This window comes from Pan paniscus, chromosome 1, assembly GCF_029289425.2.
Source record: "Pan paniscus chromosome 1, NHGRI_mPanPan1-v2.0_pri, whole genome shotgun sequence".
Classification (NCBI taxonomy): Eukaryota; Metazoa; Chordata; class Mammalia; order Primates; family Hominidae; genus Pan; species Pan paniscus.
Genome location: NC_073249.2, coordinates 123,468,600 through 123,493,976, shown reverse-complemented (window position 1 = coordinate 123,493,976; position 25,377 = coordinate 123,468,600). Strand labels below are relative to the sequence as shown.

Sequence of the window (25,377 nt, the reverse complement as noted above, 5' to 3'; positions counted from 1 at the left end):
CTAGAAGTCCAATGATTAATTGGATTTTTTCAGAAGGAAACAAGTGGAGATGGGCCTTCTGGGCTTGCAGAACACCAAATAAAGCTGTGAGATATTGGAAGTTATAAGTGGAGCAGGAGCTAAGGGTTGAGATGGAAATGGAACTTGAAAAATAGATTTGAGTCTGGGAGAGAGGTATTGAGTTTGGTTTAGTAGGTGGACACTTGATACTTTTGAGCTGGCTCATAATATGATCAGGCCTGTTAAAGATATCTGGTATAGTTCATATCATGGATTGGATGCGCAGAATTATTAGAGGTAGGAGACCAAATGGAAGGCTGTTATAATGGCCAAGGCAAGAATAACTATCTGAAGAAGACAGTAAGAAGACAAAGGGGGAAGTAAATATATATTCAATAGAGATTGAGTTTGTAGGTTTTATAATATAGGGGTTGAGAGAAAGAATAGTTCAGGATATTTAGATTGAGGATTGAGTTATTTGGGTTGTTATATTAGCTGACATGAGGATCCAGAGGATGTTTGCAAAGGCATATGATGAATTCACTTGTCATCTGTTAACTTGGAGGGGTCATTGGGCTACTTTTATGGAAATATTTAAAAATATTAGTGAGAGCTGAGGCAAGGTGAAGAATGGAAAGATTCTTCAACCATGTGAATAGATATGTTTGCCCAAAGGATAATAAGCGAGGAGAGAAGAATGGGAAGGAGCAGTTAAAGTAGGAGAACTAGAAAGGAAATTATCACTGATGCAAAGAGAAGTGTGTTTTAAGAAGATGAAATCCTGTGATGATGCAAAATGAGGAATGAACACATCTATTAAAGTCTTTTTGCCATGAAACAATAGAAATGACCCAAATTCTCATCGGTAAAAGGAAGGGAAGCCTTAAATCACATTATATCCATATACTGGACTGCAACTGTCTGAGAATGATGTCAAATGGTATGTGTTAATATGGAATGATAGCCCAGATAGAGTACATGAATAAAGTTGTGAAACATTATATATGATGTAACCTCAGATTTTTTGAAACTAATAGTATACATGTTAGCATATACACAGAAAAAATATGGCAGAACTATACACCAAAATGTTAAAAACATCTTTCTCTGAGAGTAGGATTACAGAGGGCTTTCATATTATATTAATATGTACTTTTATAATGATAGGTAATTTTTTTTCAGAAAAAAAGTATTTTTAAAAATATATCATAATACATTGTAAATAAAGTATGGTAATGAAAAACGCATTGTTTTAGGGTCAAGAATAACTTGGAGGAGAGGACATGGAGCCAGTCATTGTCTTTGGAAATGTTTGTAGTGAAAGGAAGCAGTAAGAGGTTAACGGCAATATTGATAGGGCTTTTAGGCTAGAGAGCATTTGGCCTTATTGGAAAGTGATAGATTAAGAAAACAAAGGGAGAAATGTTTAAGAATAGAGTAAGTAGCCGAGTCAGGTAGGAGGAGTTAACATTAAAAATGAAAAACCATAAATCTTTGAAAATAAGAACATATGTGATACCCATTTTGAGAAGAAGAAAGTTGGAGTAAGTCAGGTTAGATGACCTTCATTTCAGATAATCAAGGCTTCACTGATAATAAAGAGGTCTAAAGTTCATTTAGGGTCTTGAAAATTATTGAAACATTTTAAAATTAACTTTGTATGATGATGTAAGGCAGGGATCCTCAAACCCTGGGACACGGACTGGTACCCAGCCACGGACTGGTACCCAGCCACGGCCTGGTACCTAACCACCACCTGTTAGAACCTGGGCCGCCCAGCAGGACGTGACTGGCAGGCTGAGGAAGCTTTATCTCTATTCAGGGCGACTCCGCCTGGCTGCCTGAGCTCCACCTCCAGTCAGATCAGCAGTGCCTTGGCCCCTGTTGTGAACTGCACATGCAAGGGATCTAGGTTGCGCTCTCAATGAGAACCTGACTAATGCCTTATGATCCGAGATGAATCAGTTTCATCTCGAAACCATCTTCTCCCCACCCCCTACCCCGGCCTGTGGAAAAATTGTCTTGCACAAAACCGGTCTCTGGTTAAGGCTTGTACTTTCATGTGTTCAAAAATATTAAGTACCTACTATGTGCTAGATGCTGATTTAGGTTTTGGGATTATATGTGAAGACAAAGATGATTATAGTTCATATTCTCAAAAGGGGAGACAGACAATACAAAATAAACTTTAATATTTTAGAAGATGATAAATGCTATGGAAAAAGGACAAGTAGAGCAATAAGATCAGGAGTGCTAAGTGGGGAGAGGTCAGGCTGTAGTTAGGGTTATACTTGAACAACAATTTGAAGGATGCGAAGGGAGTTAGCTAATGAAATTTCTGGGAGAAGTACCTTTGAATTAGAGGAACAGCTGGAACAGGGGCTCTAGGATGTGACCATGCCTGTCACGTTGTTCAAGGAAGCCACTGTGACTGGAGCAGACATAGTGGGAGTGATCTGTGGGAGCAGGAGTGGGAGTGATCATTGGATTTGAAGTCAGAGAAGTCATAGAATCTATATTATGTAGATTATAGTAAGGAACTTAGATTGCTGTCAGTAAAGTAGGGAGCCATTGGAGCAAGGGGGTGACCTTGATATTTCAAAGAATTGCTTTTGCTGTTGTGACTAGACTGAAGGGAGGGAAAGGTAGAAACAGGGAAATCCGTTAAAATATTGTGGTAATTCAGTCCAGAATTGATGGTTGCCTTGACCACAATGGTAGTGGTTAGTGGTGATTAGATTCTTTATATATTTTGAAGGTAGAAGCAAGGATTTCTTACTGTATTTATTCCAGTAGGTTTTGGGGGAACAGGTGGTGTTTAGTTACATGAATAAATTCTTTAGTCGTGATTTCTGAGATTTTGATGTACCTGTCACCCAAGCAATATACACTGTGCCCATTGTGAAGTCTTTTATCCCTCACCCCCACTCCCAACACTTTCTCCTGAGTCCTCAAAGTCCATTGTATCATTCTTATGCCTTTGGGTCCTCATAGCTTAGCTCCTACTTAGGAGTGAGAACATACGATGTTTGGTTTTCGATTCCTGAGTTACTTCACTTAGAATAATGGTCTCCCATTCCATCTAGGTTGCTGCAAATGCCATTATTTTGTTCCTTTTTATGGCTGAGTAGTATTCCATGTTATATATATATACCATAATTTCTTTATCCACTCATTGATTGATGGGCATTTGGGCTGGTTCCGTATTTTTGCAATTGCAAATTGTGCTGCTATAAACATGCATGTGCAACTGTCTTTTTTGTATAATGACTTATTGTCCTCTGGGTAGATACTCAGTAGTGGGATTGCTGGATGAAATGGTAGGTCTACTTTTAGTTCTTTAAGGAATCTCCACACTATTTTTCATACTTACTGTACTAGTTTACATTCCCACCAGCAGTGTGAAAGTCACTTTCACCACATATTCTGCCAACATCTATTATGTTTTGATTTTTTCATTATGACCATTATTGCAGGAGTAAGGAGGTATTGCCTCATGATTTTGGTTTGCATTTCCATGATCATTAGTGATGTTGAGCAGTTTTTCATGTTTGTTGGCCATTTGTGTATCTTATTTTGAGAATTGTCTATTCATGTCCTTAGCCCATGGGATTGTTTTTTTTCTTGCTGATTTGTTTGGATTCCTTGTAGATTCTGGACATTAGTGTTTTTTTTGGATGTATAGATTGCAAATATTTTCTCCCGCTGTGGGTTGTCTGTTTGTTGATTGTTTCTTTTGCTGTGCAGAAGCTTTTTAGTTTAATTAAGTCCCATCTATTTATCTTTGTTTTTGTTGCATTTGCTTTTGGGTTCTTGGTCATGACGTCTTTGCCTAAGCCAATGTCTAGAAGGGTTTTTCTGATGTTATCTTCTAGAATTTTTATGGTTTCAGGTCTTAGATTTAAGTCCTTGATCCATCTTGAGTTGATTTTTGTATAAGGTGAGAGATGAGGATCCAGTTTCATTCTTCTACATGCAACTTGCCAATTATCCCAGCACCATTTGTTGAATAAGGTGTCTTTTCCCTACTTTATGTTTTTGTTTGCTTTCTGGAAGATCAGTTTCCTGTAAGTATTTGGGTTTATTTCTGTGTTCTCTATTCTGTTCCATTGGTCTATGTGCCTATTTTTATACCAGTACCATGCTGTTTTGATGACTATGGCCTTATGGTATAGGCAAACAGGATTTCTTAATGACTTGGATATGGAATGTGGGAAAGAAGCATTAAGGATGATTACAAGATTTTTGACCTGGAAGAATGGAATTGCTATCAACTGAAATAGAGATGGCTCCTGGTGGAGCACATTTGGGGCTGGGGGAAAGATTAAGTGGTTTAGCTTCTGAAATGTTGAATTTGAAATGTTTGTTAGATATCTATGGGGCGCTATCCATTATTTGAATATGTGTTCCTTGACTTCAGGACAGAAGTCTGTGCTGAAATTATAAATTAGTGAATCATTAGCATACAGATTTAAAGTTCGGATGCTGGATTAAATCACCAAGATAATATGTTGAGAGAGAGAGGAAGACCAGGACAAGAGCCCTGGAGCATTCTAACATTAAGAACGTGAGAGAAGGCACAAGTCAAAGAGATGGAGGAGTACAAACCAGCGAGCTAGGAAGAAAACTAAGAATGTATGAAGTCTTGAAGCCAAGTGAATGACATGTATCAAGGAAGTAGTGATTAACTATGTTAAATGCAACCAAGTGAAGACTAGGAGTTGATCATTAGCCCAACAATGCAAAATTTGTTGTCTATGATAAGCAGTCTCAGTAAACTTATTAAAGCATTAACCTGATTGAAATAGGTTTGAAACTGAATAGGCAGAGAGGAGTTGTAGATAGAGGGTTTAGATAGCTTGTACAGAGTTTTACTGCAAAACTAATAATACAAATTTAGGATGGGAGAAATAGGAGCATGTTTTCATACTGATACGGATAATCCAATAGAGGACAGTAAATTAACAGTATAAATAAGATCACCCTCCACACCCCTCACCACACACAATTCCAGAGCATAGCTAAGTAAAGACCCTTGAGGAGATGAGAGGATGGAATTTAGTATATAAGTTAAGCAGCTGGATTTAGATAGGCATGTGAATAGTTAATAGATGATAACAGACAGCATGCATATGCTGGTAGATGGGGAGTTATAGTGGGAGTCTGATATTCTCATGTCATCACTTCTGTTGTCTCAAAGTAGAAAACAAGGTGCTAAGCTAACGGAATACAAGAAAAATATTGTGAGGTTAAGGAACAAGGAGAAAGTACAAAATACTCTCTGAGATATAGGTGGAAAAAATAGACTAAGATTGTAATAAGTAATTTTGTGGCATAATTAAAAATCACCCTGAGATTTGTGGTAGTTTTTATAAATTGAAAGTGAGGCCAGGGAAATTTGTTAGTTTGTTTTCTAGCCATTTTCAGCTGCCTGGGTATAAGCAGAGCAGGCATAAAGTGGGATTTAGCTAGATTTTTATTTTCCTAAGTTATAGGAAGTAGTCCTTTAATAAGTAATAAAGGCTTGATAGCCTGAGATTAAAAATAAACTAGGAAATAGTCAAGGAACTGTTTACAGCATTAGCAAAAAAAAAAAAAAGTATAAAAATTGGTCTCTAACAAATCATTTTTGGTACAATTGTGAAATGTTTACTCTTGTTCTTTTAACTGAAGGCATTGACAAGACTCCATCAACTGAAACTTTTAGGTCATACTTTAGTCGTTGAATTTGCAAAAGAGCAAGATCGAGTTCACTCCCCATGTCCCACTTCAGGCTCTGAAAAAAAAAAAAGGTATGTAGATCAGTAGATCGTACATTTTTGTTACATTTTTAAAGTGTGTGTTTTTTTTAATCAGTTATACAGTTATTGTATTGTTTTCAGACTAGCAAGTAATTGGAAGAGTAATGACAGATTTTTCCATTAAACCTAGTACAGTAAAACAGTATGTTTATTTTTGCTGCTAATTGTGCATTAGGAACCAGATTTAATATTATGGGTTAATCATTGTGAAGTGGTAAGGGAGTGGGCTGAAATGAATTCATCTTCAACTTTCAATGGAGGGAAAATAACTAGTATGAAGTCTTTGTATCAGAGATATCACAGTGTCATGAAATCAAGACTGGCATTTTGTTTCCGGCTGTGACTCTTCGTAGTACAGCTTCACAAATTTGCTTTACACTAGTGGTTCTCAAAGTGTGGTCCCTAGATCGGCTGTATCATCTGTAAACTTGATCAAAATACAGAACCTTGAGCTTTAACCCAGTCTTACTGAATCAGAAACTTAACTGAGGGATGGAAGGGATGGGAAAATGTTGTAGAAGTCTATAAGTTTTAATAAACTCTCCAAGTGATTATGACACACATTAAAGACATTTGATTACCACTGTTTTATACCATGTAAACTTTAGTTTTATTTTTGTTCAGTGAAAATTATGCCATCTTCATAGTCTTGCTGTGAAGAGTATATGAAAATGTGTAGTGCTCAATGTAATAATAATACAGAAAGGATTCAGTGAAGGTTACTTTTAGTTAATTTTAGTTCCCTTCCCATTTATTGGTGTTTGCTTGAGAAATACTTGAAAGTTTTTTTTTTTTTTAATGAAGCTGTTTTTATAATGACATGTTTGAAAAGGTAATTTATCTTTTCTGTGTGCAGTTTTTCACCCTTTGGAAAGATAAGATTAACTTTGATTCTGTATGTCCCAGGTCTGATGACCCTGTCGAAGATGATAAAGAAAAAAAAGAACTTGGTTATTTAACAGTAGAAAATGGAATTGCACCAAACCATGGGTTAGCATTTTTGTTTGCTTTTCTTTTGCTTTTGTTCTGTGTTATATACAGATATACAGATATCTTACTGCTTTTTGCTTATTATATATTGTAATATACAGATATCTTATTGCTTATTGTATATTGTGTTATATACAGATATCTTATTGCAAATAAGATAATTTTAAAAACAAAGATATTTAATGTCATGCATATTTTTAATATGTTGAATAAACATTTTGAGTTATGAGTTTGTCACTGAATTCAGTGCAGAGAAAGCATCTATTAAGATGTTCAGAGCTACAAGATAAACCTCTGCCAAGAAATGCAGTAGCTTATTTTTCTTTTTAAATGTACTTTGGATCTTTTAGGAACAAGGTAAATCCAATAGTACTGTATCATTTGAGCAGTATGTTTGTTATCAGGTTACCTAAAATGAGTTACTGATATGAAATTATGAAAACATAAGCATCTTAAATGTTTTTTGTTTTATAGGCTGACTTTTCCTTTAAATTCATGCCTCAAGTATATGTACCCACCACCTTCCAGCACAATCCTAGCAAACATTGTAAATGCCTTGGCAAGTGTGCCTAAGTTCTATGTACAGGTAAGTAGAATAAAACTTTTCCTAAAAGGACTTGTTGTATAGCTTGATACTTTATTTTTCATGCTGATTCTCATAAAAGTAATCAGACTAATTCTAGACAGCCAGTGATACAGTATTTTAAATGTAATTAAATATTTTCTACTTTCAAGTAGAGACTTTTATAAGGTATCATATAAGTGGATACTAATAAACAGAAGCTAGTTTGGGAAATGTAATTTGTGATAATTCTCTATTACTTTAGAATACATCATTAACATAGAGATTCTTAAAAGAAAAGTTATAGTAGACCCCTGAGCAAATGCTTAAAAATATTGGCAGTAATAACATATTTTTTTGAAGTACAAAGTATAGATGATGTTTATTTTTTAATGTATTTCTCTGTTTTATAATTTTACAATAATTGGGTTAAAGATATAAAATCATTTCAGTGGTTTTTATATTGGAAGAACGTTACATTCTTAGGGATGGGACTAATTGAACATGTAGAATTGACATTTTAGGAAGGTTAATCTGAGATATACTAATGCCTTGTTTTACCTTATGCAGAGATTATAAAGGCAAGAGATGGGCAGGTCTTCCTTTACACTCAATTAATAAATAGTGTTATAGCAAAGTTTCTTAGTACATAAAATACAAGATGTGAGTTGAATCATTTTATATGTGAATTTAAATGTCTTACCACTTTAAGGTCCTTCATCTTATGAATAAAATGAATTTGCCCACACCTTTTGGACCAATTACTGCGCGACCTCCCATGGTAAGAAAACTCTTAGAATTTTCAAGTCAAAATTTCTCTTCCTGAATGGGATTATTGAGTCTGAATTATACAGGTGTTGTAGCAACCTCTGATGTACATTGAAAATAAGGAACGGGTATAAAGTAATATGATGATAATAGTAGAACTGAGAACTGTTAAGTGAGTAAAAGCCAGAATATGAAAGAAATGCCTTTGTCAATAAAGGCTATCATTTCATCCAGTGTTGTTAAGTTTTTTGAGCCAAAACATTGTGCCATCCTATAAGGTAGTTATATTTAACTAAATTACCTAAAGATTTCATAGTTCTGGTTTTGTCACAAATAGAGCTTTTTTTGCAAAAGACGAAAAAGGGGGCTGATATTTTTATTAGACTTGACTATGCAAATCTGTCAATAATTTAGAAGTAGGCTATACCTGCTCTTGAATAATTTTAGTTATTATTTTGCTGTAGTACTCCTAGTATATTTATGAATAATAGCAATGCAAAATTATTAGTACTTTGAGTGTTCATATATGAATAGAAGAGAATGTGGTTTGGGATTTATTGCTTTTCTAATGTATGTACTATTAATTTTAGGATTTGTTTTTTTTTTCTTTTTGTAACCCCAACACCTACTCAATGCTTGATATATTACTGGAGAATTAGTTAAGGTTATACTAGCTGCTGTTAACAAATAAATTCTTAGTCATTTAATACAATAAAAGTTATTTTTGGTTATGTCAGATCCTTTCCAAAAGTAGAGCAGAGGGATATTTTGTTCTACTGAGCCACGAAAAACACCTGAATTGTTTCGACCATGTGCCTTCCCAGGTTGATGAAGACATTGCTACACAGTCTGCAGATCGGGAAGGAAGAATTGTATGTGGGAGTTTTTAATGGTCTCATTTCATTGGTTATAACTCAGTTACAAAGGGAAATATAACTGCAGAGGAGCTTTGGAAATTTAGTTCAGCTGAGGGTAAAGGAAGAAGAGACAAATTTTGTCATCAGCTAGTGATCTGCCATACAAGGTGTTCCCTTAATATGTGTAGAATGTGTTAAAAAAAAAAAAAAGACCATGTGATAGAAATGAGAATGAAGTATTCAGATGGAGTTTGTTCTATAAATATTTAGGACTGCCATAGTATGTTTGTTTTATTCTTTTAATTAGTATGAAGACTATATGCCATTGCATGCACCTCTTCCACCAACATCTCCTCAGCCACCTGAGGAACCTCCTTTGCCAGACGAGGATGAGGAATTATCTAGTGAAGAATCAGAATATGAAAGCACTGATGATGAGGACCGACAGAGGTTTGTAACATGAAAAATTTTTTTAGTTTCCAAGAAACATAGAATGTAAGAAAGAGACTCTTGCTCTCCCTAGATTTTGTGTGTATAATACTTAATAATTTGGGGTGATTAGAATTTGTCCTCAGCCCCCCAACACCTCAGGCATATATAGCAGCTATAAATTAAGACCTGAGAATAGAAAACAAGACCTAAGTGAAAATTTTTGGATTATGCATAATTTTTTAGATTGATGATTATGGTATTATAAAGTACGTTCAAGCCTTGTTATTTGTGGATTCCATATCTGAGAATTTGCCTACGTGCTAAAATTTATTTGTGACTTCAAAATCAATAATCGATGTGCTTTTTATTTTTTATTATTATTATTATTTTTTTTTTTTTTTGATACGGAGTTTCGCTCTTATTGCCCAGGCTGGAGTGCAATGGCGCGATCTCAGCTCACCACAACCTCCGCCTCCCAGGTTCAAGCGATTTTCCTGCCTCAGCTTCCCGAGTAACTGGGATTACAGGCATGTGCCACCATGCCTGGATAAATTTTTGTATTTTTGGTAGAGACGGGGTTTCTCCATGTTGGTCAGGCTGGTCTCGAACTCCCAACCTCAGGTGATCCGCCTGCCTCAGCCTCCCAAAGTGCTGGGATTACAGGCATTAGCCACGTGCCCGGCCTCGATGTACTTTTTAAAGTTTTTTTGTGGAAATGGACATTGTACCATGTGGTGAAAAATTTGAGTCAGCCAACACACACGTTCTGAGATGAAGTCAAATAAAGACACCCTCTGCCTTCTTGTTTCAGTTCTTATACTACAAACAAGTATCCTTTTCATAGTCTGTTCAGCACTACCTTTTCTCACATTTTTGAGTTTTTTTGTTGTGACTCTTGTGTTTAAAATGGCCCTTGAGCATGGTGTTGAAGTGCTCTTTAGTGTTCCTGAGCTCAAGAACGCTATGTCAAGCCTGATGGAGAAAATACATGGCTTTCCTTCAGGCCAGAGTTACGGTAGTATTGACTGTGAGTCAATGTTAATGAATCAACAGTGTATATTAAGTACGGTGTTCTTAGACATAAACACATATCAAACAAGGTAATGTATTGATCAGATGACAAGATGTTATAAACAAAGGCTTCCAAGAACCTAATGCTGAATTTTCCTAGGGACAGTGATTTAGTGTTTATGGTAACCTTAGAACATAACTTAGAACATAGCATACATCGACCATGTTCATGTTTTGACAGATGCTTATTCTTCTGGACTCTACTTACCTCAGAATAATTTCTAGAGTAATTCTTTAGGGTTTCATACAAAACTATTCATAGTAACTACTGCAGATGAATTATTCTTTTTATTGATAGTTCTTGACAATCTATGCATTTTATTTAAGGATTCTGACAAAGAATAGTACATTGTTAATAATGGTCATGTATATAATCCACAGCCTGGCTTAGAACAGGAATTGCCAAACTGTTTCTTTATAGGTCCAAAGAGTAAATATTTTTGACTTTGAGAGTCATGTGGTCTCTGTTGTGGCTACTCAGTTCTACCCTTGTAGTAGGAAAGCATCCATAGATAGTATACCTAATGAGTTGGTGTGGTCTTATTCCAACTAGACTTTAATTACAAAAACAGGCAGCTAGCTGGATTTGGTCATTGAGCTGTAGTTTGTCAACCCCTGTCTGCAGGACTCTAATGGGAAAATGATCAAAATCTTAGGTGACTGTGCACGGAAGAAGTGGTATATAGGAGGTGTGAGTGGTTGGCATGAGGCAGAACCCAAGCAGACTCTGAGCAACATATACAAATAATTGCAATTTGACTGAGTCAGTGTCCACCCAAGTAGTGGTACAATGTGCAGTATATTCTCTTTCTAAGGGAAGAGTTAAAATCAAAGCATAGGTGGGGCTGAAACTATAAAATGGAAGTGAATACACTATCTGTCTTAAACAGAGACATTTAGGGAAGCTGGCAGTGCCTGATAGATGGTTACTTTAACTTGTTGAGTGTTAACTGTGGGCTAATTACTTAACCTCTGTGAACTTCACTTTCTTTATAAAAATAATGATAGTAATTAGAAATGCTACAGTAACCTGGCCAAACCCTTTTTTGTTTGTTTACTTAGGTTTCCATTAAAGGATGTAGTGAGGAATTCTGCCAGTAATTCATCTTGAGTCCTGAGAGAGAACATAGCCTTTGAGTGTACCAAGCTCTAGTTTCATGCTTCTCTGTTATCTTCAGGAAATGTAACAAGACCTAAACAAAAGAAAAATGGTACAGGTTGAGTATCTCTAAACTAAATCTGAAATCCAAAATGCTTCAGACTCTGTAATTTTTTGAGTACCAGTATGATGCCACATATGGCTGGCTTAGTGACACCTTTGCTTGTTTTCTTTCTTTCTTTTTTCTTTTTAAGACAGGGTCTTACTCTTTTGCCCTAACTGGAGTGCAGTGGTGCAATCATGGCTTACTGCATATTCAACCTCCCGGGCTCAAGCAATCTGCCCGCATCAGTCCCAGTAGCTGGGACTACAGGCATGTGCTACCACACCTGGTTAATATTTTTCATATTTTTGTAGAGATAGGGTTTCACCATGTTGCACAGGCTGGTCTCAAAATCCTGGGCTCAAGTGACCTGCCCTCCTTGGCCTCCCAAAGTGCTGGGATTATAGGCGTGAGCCACCATGTCCAGCCAACACTTTTGCTTTCTGATGTTTCCATGTACACAAACTTTATTTCATGTACAAAATTATTAAGAATATTGTATAAAATTATCTTCAGTCTTTTGTGTATAAGTTGTATATGAAACTTAAATGAATTTCATGTTTAAATTTGTGTCTCATCCCCAAGAGATCTCACGTATATGCAAATATTACAAAACTGGTATACTTCTGGTTCCAGCCATTTTGGATAAGGGGTACTCAACCTGTACTATTCATTTATTCAGCCAGTAATTACTGAATATATGCCTAGCACTCTTGTAGAGGCTTGGTGTACTTCGGGTCAGCAATTTATAAATATAGACATATACTTTGAATAACTAAATTTTTTCATAAAGTTTTTGGTAAACCATGGTTTTTTAAAAGGGTTTAAATTACAGCATATGTTTTCATTTTTCCTCAGGGAAAAAAGGTTTAAAGTTTATTTGAACAATACCCTCCTTCCTCTCTTTTGTATTTTGTTGTGTGTGTATTTTACAAATACAACCCTGAGAAGTAGAGCTGGGACTAGCGGTTTCCAAGTTCCTGCTCTGTAGATGATACAGAAATGCCTAGACAAGATCTATCTTTAATATTAAATATTCATACTCTTAATAGAGAAAAGCTATGTACAGGTGTTGTCACTTCCTGAAACTACTTCAGAGCATAGTACAGTATTTGAAAACGGTTCTCAGGTAATTTAAGTTACCTTATTTATATAACGATTTGCAACAGTTATGCACAAAATGCTTTTAAATGACATATTTCAGTCCAGGCTCTGTTTAATAATTAGAATATGAATAAAAATGATTTAAGAACATTAATATTATATCGATTTTATTATTGTATCTTGTTCAGCTGTTTGGCATGAAGTCCAGCCATTTTATTTGGGCAACCACTTATGATGAAACATACATTTTAAAAATTGATAACATGTAATTAAGTCTGTTTGTAATTTTTTCTAAGTAAGATGAAAGCTAAGCAAGGCAATTTAGTATTTGAGCTTTTATCAAATTGGTTATCTCTTAATTGATGGTGTTCTATATATTTGATGTAAGTAAATCATTTTATAATTTAAATTATACACCAAAATACAAATTTAACGTTAATAGAAACAGTGGTAAATAGCTATGCTTCTAGAAAGGAAATTTTATCATCCCTCTCCTCATTGTAGAATGAACAAATTAATGGAACTAGCAAATCTTCAGCCCAAAAGACCTAAAACAATAAAGCAGCGCCATGTGAGAAAAAAGAGAAAAATAAAGGATATGTTGAATACACCTTTGTGTCCCTCACACAGGTAATTTTATTTGAACTAAGAAATGAGGGTTTTCTGTATGTACTTTGTTTACTTGCTTAATTCACATCATTCTTCATTCTGGCATTTGTTTCCTGTCAGTGTTCTTGGTTTACATTGGCTTCCTAGTTGCCAAATTTACAAATATTCATAATTCTCTCACAGTTGACCACTACTCTCTTCTCTGTCGTAAGCCTTAAGGTATTTGCTTCCAGCTTCCTGTCTGCAGACTCAGAATATCTTATAGGCACTTAAGATATTGTCGAAAACAAAATTCATTTACTTTCCTTTTATCATTTCTTTTATCTTTCTCCTCGTGCATTTACAGTTTTGTTAGTGACATTACTGTCACTAGTGTAATATATTAGTGAATAATGTCACTAATATAAACATCAGTGTGTTTATATACAGTTATTTAGTTTCTCTTAACTCCATCACCTGATATCAAACATTTTTTACTTAAAAAGTACCCAGCAGATAAAAATTCACATATCTTTACTTGGCACACAGGACCCACCTGAGTGCCTTTAAGTATTTATTGAGTGTATGGTAAGGTTTTCTGCTAAATATTGTGTGTAGTTTGAAGCATGCTTTTAAAGTTTAATGCTGTCTTTTCAAACAGTGAGTTAATAGTCTTAAGTATAGTAAGCCAAATGCACAGATGATTATTGCATTAGCAATTATAATACATGACATAGGAAATATAAACTAAGAACTAAAAGGTTGTGAGAAAAGAGAGGTCACAGCCAGTTGAGAAATTTGAAAAGGTTGTAAGAGAGAGGAGACATTTGAGCTGGCCCTTTAAGGAGGGGAGACAAAAATTCAGCAGGGAAACTGTATCCTATGTGAATGGAAGAATAAAAGGAAAGTTTCCAGAGGTAGGAAAATTTATTGAATAGGAATAGAAATGATGAAAGGGAAAGCTAGAAGGATGTGAAACCTCCCCTAAATGTTAGGCGATGGAGTTTGAATTTATTGAAGAAGCCATTGGAATGCCACTGATATTTTTAAAAATTAAGAATTCCTTTTGCACTACTTTATCTTGTAATAAACTTCCTAAAGAATTTGCAGATTTGGGATAAGGGTCAGACCGTAGTTATCCAAGAATGTTAGTAGATATACCTTACCTTTCCACTGTGTTTTGGACATTTTGTTATAGTCCAGAAGTTGCCAGTAAAATGATACTTGTTTTATACATGTTTGATTTGGAGTATTTTACCTTTTTTTCCCTTTGAATCTTTATAGTGACACTGAACAGTAGAAATTAATGTGAGCCACATTAAAATTGTATGAAAACATAATGTAAAATATCTTGATAACTTTTTATATTGATTATATGCTGAAATATTTTGGATATAATGAGAAATATTAATACGTTATATTATCAATATTTCATCTGTTTCTTTTCATGGTTTTAATGTGACTATTGACAATTTTAAGTCATCAAAGTCTAGTATTATATAGATATGTTTAAAATATCAAACATAGAATGCACTGTTTTGCATATTAATAAATATCCTGGGGTTTAGAATCAAGAGTCATCAAATCCCTTCTCTGTCATTTACAGAATGACCTTATACAAATTATTGACATCGCTGAACCTCAGTCTTTTTATGTGTAAACTAATAATTTAGTAGTACCTATATTAGAGCATTAAAGTTTATTAAACTAATAAGTCTAAGTCACTCACTTTATTGAATATCAAAAGTGTAGTGAGTCCTTTGTCAGTGTTAACTTTTAAAATTTAAAGTAAACTTGAAATAATATTTTACTCAGGATTTTATTTGCAATTACAAACTAATGCTATGATTGTTTTTAAATAGCAGTTTACATCCAGTGCTGTTACCTTCAGATGTATTTGACCAACCACAACCTGTAGGTAACAAAAGAATTGAATTCCATATATCTACCGACATGCCAGCTGCATTTAAGAAAGATTTAGAAAAGGAACAAAATTGTGAGGAAAAAAATCATGGTAAGGATATTCTAGTTATTTCACATGCTGAAATCAACTTATTGTGTTAGAATTAAGTTTTACATATAATGTTTCGTATTTTAGTATTTGTCAACTTTATTTAAAATATGCAATTAGTGTTTCCCAAAATCATGGAATAATATCCGCTTTCAACTTTTTTATATAACAGAAATTGATGGTAAACGGTGAGATTGTCACTGTTACCCTTTGCTAATAATGACCTCTAGAATGAAATTTAGTGGTTTTTGCTGATGTTTACACTAAAAATATAATGGAGTTTCTTTTATTGACTTTTTCATTTCTTGTTTCATGCCGTGGCCTATGGTTTTATTAGTGTAACTATATTAATACTGGTTAGAAAACAAGCAATGTGACTATTTTGTGAGTTGTAGACTTAATGTAAAAATATATATATATATTTTTTAATCCAAAAGACATGGAAGATTGTTTGCCAAGAATACTATTCTTTTTTTTTTTTTTTTTTTTTTATACTTTAAGTTTTAGGGTACATGTGCACATTGTGCAGGTTAGTTACATATGTATACATGTGCCATGCTGGTGCGCTGCACCCACTAACTCGTCATCTAGCATTAGGTATATCTCCCAATGCTATCCCTCCCCCCTCCCCCCTCCCCACCACAGTCCCCAGAGTATGATATTCCCCTTCCTGTGTCCATGTGATCTCATTGTTCAATTCCCACCTATGAGTGAGAATATGCGGTGTTTGGTTTTTTGTTCTTGCGATAGTTTACTGAGAATGATGGTTTCCAATTTCATCCATGTCCCTACAAAGGATATGAACTCATCATTTTTTATGGCTGCATACAAGAATACTATTCTTAAGTTTAAAACAAATGTATTGAAATTACAGATTTTTTTTACTTGTTTTAACCATGAACTTGATGATATAATGGTGTTCTTTTGTTCTTTAAGTCTTTATTTTGAAATTTCTGAAATAATACAAGTTGATAGAAATGTAACCAAAACAAAGTAAAATTGTTAAAAAGTTAACACCTCAAACCTCACTCTCCTGTGTCCTACTACCTAAAGGCAAATACTGTTAGCAATTTGGTATGTGTATATACATCCATGTGTGTGTGTTTGTGTGTGTGTATGTATGTATCCTTCCAGACCTTATCCTGTATATGTATGAACACATTTCACTCTTATTTTTTAAATGAACATAATGTTTTGACGGTATTTATCATTCACTCATTAATGACTTGTTGAAAGTTTGTTATCTAGCGGCCTCCATGGACAAGTTTGCCATGGTCTCTTTTTTGAAGTTTACAATCTAGTTAGGGGTAGCTTACTATGTCAAAGCATAAACATATACTTTACATTTTTTGGCTGTATAATAGCCCTTAATATAATTTTGTCAATATTTTATCATGCCTTTTTCATAGAAGTTGAGGTTATTTCCCTTCTTTTACTATTACAGAAAATACTGGAATATGTCTTTGCACATATATCTTTGAGCACTTGTGTGAATATAGGATAGAATTCTAGTAAGTATTGCAAACATAGTGAGTGAAAAACTGTGACTAGTTTTAATTCCTATCTTGGATGGTGAATGAGAATGTAGTGCCTTTTCAGGTAGCTCCTTTTTAGTGTGTTTATTTAACATTTTTCTTTTTATAAATTTTTCTTATCTCATGGCTAGTCACCCTTTAACACAATTTTTTTTTTTTACTATTTGGACCTTTATAGAAAATGTTTGTGTATGCCTCTTTTAGTATATTGAGAAACACCAAAGAATTTTAGTGCCAGAAGATATATTATTGAATATAAAATAGGAGGTGGGGACCCAAAAACTATTTTTAAAGGAGAGATTCTTAATGGTTAATGTTAATATTGAACTCTTAGATTTACCTGCTACTGAAGTTGATGCATCCAATATAGGATTTGGAAAAATCTTCCCCAAACCTAATTTGGACATCACAGAGGAGATTAAAGAAGACTCTGATGAAATGCCTTCAGAATGTATTTCTAGAAGGGAATTGGAAAAGGGCAGAATTTCTAGAGAAGGTAATGTCACGAAATAAACTAAGCACATATTCCATTTTACATATCTTTGACTCTATAGAAACAAGACAAATCTGTCATGCCATTTACCTTAATTTAAGGCACATACTTTAAAACATCTCTCCTATTAATGTTTGTAATCACTTCTTCTGTTTTTTTTAAATACTCATACTTTATAGTGGAGGGAACGTTCCTTTCCATACAGTGTTTCCAGTCTATATTTAGGAAAAAATTTTGTTTTCATTCCTAAAACTTTCATGTGGCATTTAAAATAAGTCAGTGTGTCCCACAAGTCTGGAGTTATATTTTCCAAATGCAGCTGATAAACTGTCACAAATACTGTGTCTGAGATACATACAAAGCGATTTAAAAAAAATGGTGATTAGAAATACATGATTTTAGGATTTTATATCCTAACATGATAATTTTCTACTTCTCAAAGACTTTTACTGTTTTGGGACATTGTCAGAAAATATTTAGAGGCTTTAGATTGATGTGTAGCACATAATTTTTCCTACGGTAATGGGAAATAGACTTCTAGCTAGGATTTTTACACAAAACATCTATCTGATTTTCTAGAACAGATTACTGACATTAAATGAGAGGAGCTATACAAGGGTTCTTAGGCCATGGTTTGTCTGAGGTGCCTGATACTGTGTTTACTTCATTCTTGCATTTAAATATGGAGGTGGCTGATGGTTTGGGAAATTCACTTTAAGCAAAATAACTACCCAAATCAATTAACATATATACTTTGCTCTTTTCTATAACATGACTCATCTTAACAGACCTTTAATAGTAGATATTTTATTGGACAAATTGTAGTTACTCTAGAAGTCTGAAATTTTTAAAACAAAAGTTATATATATATAAAGTTTTTTATATAATCAATTCAGATTTTCAGTGAGTATATTTAAACCCATTTGTAATATTGTTACTAATTTTGTTACTAATTTTATGTAATATTGTTACTAATTAGTTCATATGAAAATGAACTAATTTTCATTTTATGTTAAAGTGAAAATTTTAACATTTTCATAAAGCTTATTTTGTCTATTTAACAATTAGGTTTCAAAATTGTAATTATCTTTAAAAACTTGCTTAAAATATTTTAATTTTATATCTTTGTTTTTTGTTTTTTAATAAGAAATGGAAACACTTTCAGTTTTCAGAAGTTATGAACCGGGTGAACCAAACTGTAGAATTTATGTAAAGAATTTAGCTAAACATGTTCAAGAAAAGGTAGGTATAAATTGATTTTTTTTCATGTAAATGAAAGTAATTTGAAGGTTTTATAGTTGATGTGTTAAAGTCTGTTTGAAACTACCTTTAAGAATGTGGTTTTCTTACTGTGCTTCAGGGCATGACAAATTATTGTTTAGTATTTTCAGGTTAATTTTTTATTAAAATAATACTCTCATAGCTTGGGTTCTCTGGCAGTAAATACTGAGACAGAGTTGGTGGTATGTATTAATTTCCTAGGGCTAAGTGGCTGAAACAACAGAGATGTGTTGTCTCACAGTTCTAGAGGCAAACTGAAGTCAAAAGTGTGGCAGGATTGGTTCATTCTGAGGGCTTTGAGTGAAGGATCTGTTCTGTGCCTCTCCCATAGCTTCTGCTGGTATGCAGAAGCTGGCGAACTTTCACCTTCCTTGGCTTGTGGAAGCATCACCACAATTTCTGCCTTTGTACATAGCATACTCCCTTTGTGAGTATCTGTCCAAATTTCCCCTTTTGAAAGGCCACCAGTCATATTAGATTAAAGCCTACCTTAGTCCAGTATGACCTCTTCTACTGATGCATTGATGTATTTATTTATTTATTAAGTTTTTTTCCCCTGGCTTTGTTATTTGTCTTTTTCTTATTGAAATTCTAGGACCTTAAATATATTTTTGGAAGATATGTTGACTTTTCATCAGAAACACAGCGGATCATGTAAGTGACAGTAAAATACAATCTTCAATTATATTTTGTTTTTATCTATTACAAATTTACCACTATTTTAATCCCATCATTTTCCTTTTAGAGATAAAAATTATATGAAAAAGTTGGTCTATTCTGTTGCACAATTAATCTTTTAGATGTCTAGAATAGGAGTTGGCAAACTTTTTCTGTAAATGGGCAGATAGTAAAAATTTAATATTTTTATTTTATTGCAGACCATACAGTGTCTGTTGGAATTACTCAGTTTTGTAGTTGTATTGTGAAGGCAGCCATGAAACCTGAATGAATATTCATGGCTGTGTTCTAATAAAACTCTTTACAGAAACAGGTCGGTGATAGATTCCGACCTTAATCTTCCCTCTAAATACATGGTTCTCAGACTTTAACATTGCATAAGAATCACCTGGAAAGCCTGGCAAAACAGTTTTCTGGGCCCACCTGCAGAGAGTCTGATTTTCTAGGTTTCATGGGTAGGACTCATGAATTTGTTTCTAAAAAGCTCCTGGATGATGCTGAAGCTTCTGATCCAAAGACTATGCTTTGAAAACCATTCTTTCAATGCATCATCCAGGAATATGAAGCAATGAGTCAAAACTTTTTAGATTCTTACTCTGATAGTAGATTGTCATCTTTTAAAAGAACTGCATTGAGCAAGGCTTCCAGTTTTGTGAAAGCAAAAGAGAGGGTTGTGATTTATAAATGTTATAAAAGCTAATGTGTTAGTCTGTTTTCACACTGCTGATAGACATACCCGAGAATGGGCAATTTACAAAGGAAAGAGGTTAAATGGAAAACTCACAGTTCCACCAGGGAAGCCTGGATCCAGGCATTTCCATATATCCTCTGAAATCCAGGTGGAGGCTCCCAAACCCCAGTTCTTGACATCTGTGCACTTGCTGGCTTATCACCATGTGGGAGCTGCCAAGGCTTGACGTTTGCATCCTCTGAAGCCACCACCCAAGCTCTTTGTTGGCCCTTTTCAGCCACAGCTGCCGTGGCTGGGACACAGAGCACCAAGTCCCTAGGCTGCACAAAGCACAGGGACCCTGGGCCCGGCCCACAAAATCACTTTTTCTTCCTAGTCCTCAGGTGATGGGAGAGGCTGCCATGAGACCTCTAACATGCCCTGGAGACATATTCCTCATTTTCTTGGGGATTAACATTGGGCTCATCATTACTTATGCAGATTTCTACAGCTGGCTTGAATTTCTCCTCTTTCTTCTCTTTCTTTTCTGTTGCATTGTCAGACTGCAAATTTTCCGAACTTTTATGCTGTGTTTCCTTTTAAAACTGAATGTCTTTAACAGCACCCAAGTCACCTCTTGAATGCTTTGCTGCTTAGAGATTTCTTCCGACAGATACCCTAAATCATCTCTCTCTAGTTCAAAATTCCATAAATCTCTAGGTCAGGGGCAAAATGCCACCAGTCTCTTGGCCAAAACAAAGAGTTTGCTAAAACATAACAAGAGTCGCCTTTGCTCCAGTTCCCAACAAGTTCCACATCTCCATCTGAGACCACCTCAGCCTGTATTTCATTGTCCATATCATTATCAGCATTTTGGTCAAAGCCATTCAACAAGTCTAGCGAGTTCCAAACTTTCCCACATTTTCCTGTCTTCTTCTGAGCCCTCCAAACTGTTCCAACGTCTGCCTGTTACCCAGTTGCAAAGTTGCTTCCACATTTTTGGGTATCTTTTCAGCAGTATCCCACTTTACTGGTACCAATTTACTGTATTAGTCTGTTTTCACTCTGCTGATAAATACATACCTGAGACTGGGCAATTTACAAAGGAAAGAGGTTTAATGGAAAACTCAAAGTTCCACGAGGCCAGGGAAGCCTCACAATCGTGGCGGAAGGCAAGGAGGAGCAAGTCACATTTTATATGGCTGGCAGCAGGCAAAAAGAGAGAGCTCGTGCAGGCAAACTGCCATTATTTTAAAACCATCAAACCTTGTGAGACTCATGTACTATCATGAGAACACAGGAAAGACCCACCCCTATAATTCAATCACCTTTCACAGCGTTCCTCCCATGACACATGGGAATTGTAGGAGTTACAATTCAAATGAGATTTGGGGGCACAGAGCCAAACCATATCAGCTAATGTTTGGAGTTAGAATTTCATTCTTTACATTACCGTATTTGTTAATTCCAAAGTATGAAAGACTCCCTGTCATATAAATTAAAAGTAAGAAGAAGTAGAAAAGGTAAGAGGCTTTTGAGTGCAGATAAAATAAAGAAGTGACTATAACTAAATTTTGTTTTAATCTTCAAGTGACACCAATACTTTACAAATCTTATCTGGCCTATGTATTTTTTTAGATAGGTATACACAAATGGAACTGTGTTTCACAATTCTCTATTTATATCCATTAGGGGCAAATACCTCTTCTTATCAGAATGCCAAAATATTTTTTTTTCTGCTGGCCATGCAAAATGCTAGGTCTTTTTCTTTGTTGCCATCTTTGAGTCATGATTATAAGCAAAAAAAAAATACTGCATTTTTTGATAGTTTTTTATGTATTACTTTGGTAGTCTCATAGACTAAATATTAGGTAATATTTCAGTTGCAAATTATAATCTGATTTTTCTAAGTAGCTTTTGACTATGATTTTCTCTCAAAAATTTCAAAAAATGGATACATGGAATAGTAGATCACTATATTAGGAATTTAAAAATTTGGTTTGTGTTTCTGACTTTAGATCTTAGCTATCTGCTTTGAAGAGTCACTCACTGTCTCTAGACATCACCTGTAAAATTATGGTTTTAATTAGATAATCATTGAGGTTCCTTTCTACTCCGAAGTTCTGTAATTGCTTATAATAATATAATGATCTCTAGGCCAGGTGTGGTGGTTCATGTCTGTAATCCTAGCACATTGGGAGGCCGAAGCGGGTGGGATCACTTGAGATCAGGAGTTCAAGACCAGCCTGGCCTACATAGTGAAACCCCATCTCTACTAAAAATACAAAAATTAGCCAAGCATGGCGGTAGACGGCTGTAATCCCAGCTACCCGGGGGGCTGAGGCAGGAGAATCGCTTAAACCCAGGAGGTGGAGGTTGCATTGAGCCAAGATCACGCCACTGCACTCCAGCCTGGGCAATCAAGCAGGACTCTGTCTCAAAAATAATAATAATCATAATCATCATAATATAATGAATTCTATAATTGCTTATAACTGGCTGTTAATCCTTTCTATTTTTCCATTCTTGGTTATGTAGTAGTAGTTGTTTTTTTAATCACTTGAGCAGATAGTGCCAGATTGTAAGGAACTTAAAAAATTGAGATAAATAGTAATTTAAGAAGTTTGCAGCCAGTGCGGTGGCCCAAAGTGTAATCCCAGCACTTTGGGAGGCCGAGGCGGGCAGATCACGAGGTCACGAGGTCAGGAGATCGAGACCATCCTGACTAACACGGTGAAACCCCATCTCTACTAAAAATACAAAAAATTAGCCAGGCGTGGTGGCGGACAGCTGGAGCCCCAGCTACTCGGGAAGCTGAGGTAGGAGAATGGCGTGAACCTGGGAGGTGGAGCTTGCAGTGAGCCGAGATCATGCCACTGCACTCCAGCCTGGGTGACAGAGTGAGACTCTGTCTCAAAAAAAAAAAAAAAAAGAAGTTTGGTTTTCTAGTTGCTAATAGTATAATTTTTAAATCACATACTTTTATGATAGTTGAGAATAGTTAAAAGTATATCTTAAACAAATACTACCTACTTGTAGAATCAATTTTAGTGCAGAACATGAAATATATTTTTAGAAAACTGAATAATTGACGTGCCTATCAAATAGTGTAGTCACTTTTATTTGAAATAGCAAAATGTTAGATTATTCAACACATTTTCATTCACATTGAAACTGACATTCTTTGAATCAAAACTGTTTCTTCCTTCTAGGTTTGATATACGTTTGATGAAAGAAGGTCGTATGAAAGGACAAGCTTTCATTGGACTTCCTAATGAAAAAGCAGCAGCAAAAGCCTTAAAGGAAGCTAATGGATATGTGCTTTTTGGAAAACCCATGGTGGTTGTATCCTTTAAATCCATCTATTTCAAAACTATATAATTTTTAGAAGGATATAACTGAAATTAATTTTCATGTTACCCTTTAGAAATTTCCACAGTTGGCATTCTAGCAGTAGATATTCATTCGTTACAATTAAACCCACCTTACTGAGTCAGATGACAGTGTTATTTAGATTTTTAATAAAAGAGCTTCAGCAGCATGAGGTTGTTCAATTTCAGCCAAGTTTAAATGTTTCACTTATGCAGCTCAAAAGTACATAGGCATGCTAAGAGACTAGAGTATCCAGAAGTACATTTGGAGTCATAAAAGAACTAATTCATTTTATCATTTTATTGTAATTTATATTTCTACGTGAGAATTTTAATAACTAGAGTATATCATTGATTAACCATCTTGCTTTTAGTAGTCAGTGCAGTTTGCAAACTAGAAATCAGCAAGATAGGTAAAGAAGCAAAGGCCCAGGTATAAAAAATAATGACTGTAAAGGAAAAGTTAATTATTAATTTCCTCTCAAGTCATGGAGAGAGGCAGGAGGCACTCAAGGTAAATTAAAAAACCATACTCCCACCATACACTAGAAAGTTTTTGAGAATTATTTAGAAAAGATTACTTGCATATTCATGAAGGAAACCTTAATTTTAAATTATTAGCAGTTTGCTCGATCTGCTAGACCAAAACAAGATCCTAAGGAAGGAAAAAGAAAGTGTTAAAAATTAATAAAGGTAAGTGTGAATAAAACATAATAAAAAGACAAGACTAATTATTGAGATAAAATTAAGAATAAAAGTTTGACAAGGTAGTAATTCAGGTATCTCTCTTTTTTTTTTTTTTTAAGGAAATACCTATCTGTGCAGTTAAGTCCCATTAAACGTCAAAACTATAACTACAGATTAAAACCCATTTATATGTGAAAATTAAGTTTGGAGACTGAATCTTATAAGGGGAGTGTGCCTGTTAACTCTTTTTTTAACTTTTTCTGCCTATAGTAAAGCAATGGTTCTTAAACCCTAATATGTATCATATCACTTGGAGAGCCTAATAAAACACAGATTCGTAGGTTCCTTCCTTCCCTGAAAGAGTTGATTTGGTAGGTCTGATGTGGGGACCTAGGGAAACTGTTTATATCAGTTTTCCTTTTAATGAGGGGATTTCCAGGATGCCGGACATTTAGTGCTGAAATGGGCAATGTGTCTGGTAAGCCAAGACAGGTTGGTCACCCTTGTTGGCACCTGAAAATTTACGAGATTAATGAGGTTTCAGGTAATGATGAGGCATCTTATCCAGAGACCACAGCTTGAAAACTCCTGGGATAAACACTTACAGATACATTTTCTAACTCTTAAAATTAACCTAAAGTAAATGTTAAAATAAAAGTTAAAAAAAAAAAGTCAAACTGTCATTAAAAATAATTCTGGCTGAGCACGGTGGCTCACCCCTGTAATCTCAGCAATTTGGGAAGTGGAGGTGGGCGGATCACAAGGTCCAGAGATCAAGACCATCCTGGCCAACATGGTGAAACTGACTGTCTACTAAAAATACAAAAATTAGCTGGGTGTGGTGGCGCATACCTGTAGTCCCAGCTACGTGGGCGGCTGAGGCAGGAGAATCACCTGAACCTGCGAGGTGGAGGTTGCAGTGAGCCGAGATCAAGATCACGCCACTGCACTCCACACTGGCAACAGAGCAAGACTCCATCTCAAAAAAAAAAAAAATCTACAGTGCTGAGTATATAAAAGTATTAACACATTTCACAACAATATGTGTTTGTGGAGTTAAATATTTTTTGTCTTTAAAACAGGTAATTTTAGTGCATACTTAATTTGATGATTAAATATGGTAGAATTAAGCATTTTAAATGTTAATGTTTGTTACATTCTTCAAGAAATAAGTAGAAATATATTCCTTTGTTTTTTATTTAAATTTTTGTTCCTCTGTAAACTAAAAGAACACGAAGTAATTGGTCACAATTACTGGTGTTTAACTGCCAAATAT

The 25,377-nt window shown here is 34.9% G+C and overlaps 1 protein-coding gene across 20 annotated transcripts in view; it reads left to right on the top strand.

Moving 5' to 3' along the window:
• The window catches only part of RNPC3 (RNA binding region (RNP1, RRM) containing 3), a 46,121-nt gene that overhangs the window by 2,406 nt on the left and 18,338 nt on the right, over positions 1-25,377 (top strand). For 8 of the 20 annotated variants that reach the window (XR_008955767.2, XM_034932227.3, XM_034932222.3 and 5 more), the window contains 12 exons: positions 5,674-5,792; positions 6,708-6,791; positions 7,266-7,377; positions 8,066-8,134; positions 9,286-9,428; positions 13,292-13,417; positions 15,238-15,389; positions 17,256-17,417; positions 18,562-18,656; positions 19,291-19,349; positions 23,256-23,388; positions 24,036-24,107. Coding sequence is in view for 19 of the 20 variants with exons in the window: in XM_034932227.3 (XP_034788118.1) it covers positions 5,674-5,792; positions 6,708-6,791; positions 7,266-7,377; positions 8,066-8,134; positions 9,286-9,428; positions 13,292-13,417; positions 15,238-15,389; positions 17,256-17,417; positions 18,562-18,656; positions 19,291-19,349; positions 23,256-23,388; positions 24,036-24,095 (1,314 nt within the window). In the remaining variant the exon portion in view is untranslated. Of the gene's footprint in view, positions 1-5,673; positions 5,793-6,707; positions 6,792-7,265; positions 7,378-8,065; positions 8,135-9,285; positions 9,429-13,291; positions 13,418-15,237; positions 15,390-17,255; positions 17,418-18,561; positions 18,657-19,290; positions 19,350-23,255; positions 23,389-24,035; positions 24,108-24,220; positions 24,397-25,377 lie in introns of those variants that run through there. The other 12 variants (XM_055115440.2, XM_055115426.2, XM_055115432.2 and 9 more) reach the window with 5 other exon arrangements.